At 48.8% G+C, this 4,083-nt stretch overlaps 1 protein-coding gene across 1 annotated transcript in view; it reads left to right on the top strand.

Annotated features, from left to right (window-relative positions):
- The first annotated feature begins 1,887 nt into the window (after positions 1 to 1,887).
- Positions 1,888 to 4,083, top strand: part of LOC143934603 (transcription factor HES-5-like) — a 4,607-nt gene continuing 2,411 nt past the window's right edge. The window contains exons 1-3 of the mRNA XM_077458351.1: positions 1,888 to 2,046; positions 3,327 to 3,501; positions 3,618 to 4,083. The exon at positions 3,618 to 4,083 is cut by the window's right edge and continues 2,411 nt beyond it. Coding sequence (XP_077314477.1) covers positions 1,981 to 2,046; positions 3,327 to 3,501; positions 3,618 to 3,844 — 468 coding nt within the window. The 5' untranslated portion in view covers positions 1,888 to 1,980 and the 3' untranslated portion in view covers positions 3,845 to 4,083. The remainder of the gene's footprint in view (positions 2,047 to 3,326; positions 3,502 to 3,617) is intronic.

The raw sequence follows: 4,083 nt of genomic DNA on the forward strand, positions 1-4,083 counted from the left end.
GCCTCCCACACACCTGTATATATGTCAGCCCCCCCTCACACCTGTATATGTCAACCCACCCACACACACACACTTGTATATATGTCAGCCCTCCCCACACACACACCTGAATATATGGCAGCCCCCCTCACACCTGTATATATGGCAGCCCTACATACACAAAACTGTAAACACACAAGGCTCTGGCCCCTCTTTGCACACAAAGAGCCCCCCTCCCTTTCCCTCACAGCCCCTACTTGTAACTTCCTACCTGGTCTCTGCTCTTTTTCACAAAGCTGACATGTTGCTGAGACGCATAATACAGGCAGATCACCGTCACACGAGGGGCGCACATGCACATAGTAGCCAGAGGTGGCAGTAAAGAGCTTGATGTCTAAAATCAATGACAGGAGAACAACAGAAACTGTGAGATCATTTCTATACTGCACAGCGCCGATCCCCTTCACCCGTCCTGCCCCCTTCACCCGTCCTGCCCCCTTCACCCATCCTGCCTTCTTCACCCGTCCTGCCTTCTTCACCCGTCCTTCCCCCTTTACCCGTCCTGCCCTCTTCACCCATCCTGCCTTCTTCACCCGTCCTGCCTTCTTCACCCGTCCTGCCCCCTTCACCCGTCCTGCCCCCTTCACCCGCCCTGCCCCCTTCACCCATCCTGCCTTCTTCACCCGTCCTGCCCCCTTCACCCGCCCTGCCCCCTTCACCCATCCTGCCTTCTTCACCCGTCCTGCCTTCTTCACCCATCCTGCCCCCTTCACCCATCCTGCCCCCTTCACCCGCCCTGCCCCCTTCACCCATCCTGCCTTCTTCACCCGTCCTGCCTTCTTCACCCGTCCTGCCCCCTTCACCCGTCCTGCCCCCTTCACCCGTCCTGCCTTCTTCACCTGTCCTGCCCCCTTCACCCGTCCTTCCCCCTTCACCCGTCCTGCCCCCTTCACCCGTCCTGCCCCCTTCACCCGTCCTGCCCCCTTCACCCGTCCTGCCTTCTTCTGCTCCAGGTGGGCCTCTCAGGCCCCTTACAGATGTAACGGCTGTACCCCCCTGATGGCGGCCCCGGATAGAAAGACAGATTGATAGATATATATTAGATATTAGATAGATAGATAGATAGATAGATAGATAGATAGATAGATAGATAGATACATAGATAGAAATTAAAAAAACAGCATTTTTGCTTGCACATGATTGGATGATGGAAGTCAGCAGAGCCTCTGCTCATTTACTAAGATCTGGAGCAACTTTGTAAAGTGCACAGTCTATTTGCCTTTAGTAAATCAAACCCTGTCAGTGGAATGGACTCCTGATGAAATCAATTATTGTTCATGAAACACGTTGTCATTTGTGATGCAATTTTGTCCATCTGTATATCCTGCAAGATTCTGAATTGAAGATTTTGATTGAAACATATAAATTGATTGCCGTATATCTGTATTAGACTGATGCCGGTTTGTACCGTTGTATATGTTTTTATTTGTGAATACCGAATAAAATTCAGATTTTATATATATCTGTAATGTATGTGTTGATGTGCCTCCAAAAAGTCCCAACTGTGGGCAACTGTATACTAAATAATGGAATGACGTGTTTATTTCTTTTCTTTATAAATATTGCACTCGCCCTCCTGCTCTTTATAAGCAATATAAAGTCTAAGTGGACTTTGCAATATGTCACATGTTAAAGGGCATCCTGAAGAAGGTCTTTCCCACACTTCTGTCCTACAGCTCGCCCCCTGCATCCTACATTATGCACTATTATTAGAGGCTCCAGATGCCACCTTGCAGTGTGACACACGTCCATTGTCCCCGCCGCTCTGTGATTGGCTGCTGAGTGTGGGAACCTCTGCAAAGTCTGATCCTCACACATTATTATGCAGAGTGAGGGGTATATAGAGGGGAGGGTGAGCTCTGTGACTGCACATCACTGAAATCTCTTCTACAGAGAGGACACTGAGCATAGGAACTGCTCTTCACTCACTGACCGGACACCATGTCTCCTTCCAGCAGCCCTCTACTGCACCGTGCTGACCGCCAACTGACCCAGCAACCCAGAAAAGTAAGTATCTCTCTACATTCCTGGTAGCTTGTTTATTTTTTCATTCTGTTTTCTCCTAGATCTTCTCATCCTCATACCTCTAAGATCCCCCGTTCTGTCATTCCTAAAGATCTTCCATCCCGTCCACCTAGAACTTTCCATCCTGGCACCTCCAAGTTCCCCCCATTCTGTTACTCCCCTATATTTGTCATCCTGTCTTCCTAGATTTTCCCATCCTGACATTTCCACGTCTCTCATTCTGTTCCCCCCACTTTTAGATCTTTCCATCCCCACCCCTTCAAGATCCAACATCCTGTCACCCCCCTAAACCTTCCTATCTTGTCCTATATCTCCCCATCCTGTCACCTCTAAGAACATCCTCTAGGTCTTCCCATTCTATATCCTCTTAGATTTTCCCATCCTGTCACCTAAGATCCCTCATTCTGTCAATCCCTCTGGGTCTTCCCATCCGGTCCTCCCATATTGTACGATGCTGGCACCTCCAAGATCATCCTGTCACCCCTCTAGGTCTTCCCATTCAATATCTTCTTAGATCTTTTCATCCTGGCACCTAAGAGATCCCTCATCCTGTCAATCCCTCTACATCTTTCCATCCGGTCCTCCTATATCTCCCCATCCTGTCACCTCTCTAGGTCTTCCCATCCAATGTCCTCCTATATGTCCCCATCCTGATGCCTCCAAGATCATCCTGTCACCCCTCTAGGTCTTCTCATCCAATGTCCTCCAATATGTCCCCGTCCTGGCACCTCCAAGATCATCCTGTCACCCCTCTAGGTCTTCCCATCCAATGTCCTCCAATATGTCCCCACCCTGATGCCTCCAAGATCATCCTGTCACCCCTCTAGGTCTTCTCATCCAATGTCCTCCAATATGTCCCCGTCCTGGCACCTCCAAGATCATCCTGTCACCCCTCTAGATCTTCCCATCCAATGTCCTCCAATATCTCCCCATCCTGTCACCTCCAAGATCATCCTGTCACCCCTCTAGGTCTTCTCATCCAATGTCCTCCAATATCTCCCCATCCTGATGCCTCCAAGATCATCCTGTCACCCCTCTAGGTATCTCCATCCAATATCCTTCTAGATCCCATCCTGTCCTGTATCTCCCCGTCCTGGCATCCTTGGTCTTCCATTCAGTCACCCCTCTAGGTCTTACCATTCTGTCTTCTCCTAGATTTCCACCAATCGTTATTTTTCCTCTTGAGATAAGTCTATATTTTTTCTCCTCATCCATGCAATTACTATGAAGTCACTAACCATCCTGTGTCTTGTTTTGTGCAGTTGAGGAAGCCCGCCATTGAGAAGATGAGGAGAGATCGCATTAACAGCAGCATCGACCAGCTGCGTCTCCTACTGGAGAAAGAGTTCCAGAAACATCAACTGCCCTCCAAACCGGAGAAGGCCGACATACTGGAGATGACGGTCACCTTCCTGCAGCAGTACATGGCTGAGAAAAGTAAGTGCCCCCCTTGTCCTTGATTTTATGATTCTTGCTGAGAGATGTTCGGATTGAGGATTGTAGAAGGTGACAGTGGACCTCATATAACGAATGTGTGTCTTTTCCTATTCCAGATGCCTCCAGCCAAGCCTATAAAGAAGGCTACTCCTCCTGCGTCCAGGACTCTGTGAACTTCCTATCCCTGCACACACAGACAGATGTCAATCTGCGGCTGCTGCAGAACCTCCATGGGGCTCAGATGGTGACCGGCGCTCCGTGTCCTTCTGTATTCTCCATCTCACAGACCCCCAGCAAGAACAGCCCCCCAGACAGCAGCAAAGCCCTATGGAGACCCTGGTAGAGACTTGTCTCCACTTCTCAGGACTGTGAGCTGTGTACATAGAGTTGGGTGTACAAGGAGCATACAATGCTTCCAATAGTACTCAGGGGTCTGACCCCATCACTGTGTCTTATCATATTGATAGTGAGTAAGGTTATATTTAATATAATGTAATTATGTAATGTTATATGACTTTATATTTTATGCTGGGATCAGATCTTAGCTCTGTTACATTCCTATATGGAATTATCTGTATATGT

This window comes from Lithobates pipiens, unplaced genomic scaffold (genome assembly GCF_037356315.1).
Source record: "Lithobates pipiens isolate NorthernLeopardFrog02 unplaced genomic scaffold, aLitPip1_a1.2 Scaffold_27, whole genome shotgun sequence".
Lineage (NCBI taxonomy): Eukaryota > Metazoa > Chordata > Amphibia > Anura > Ranidae > Lithobates > Lithobates pipiens.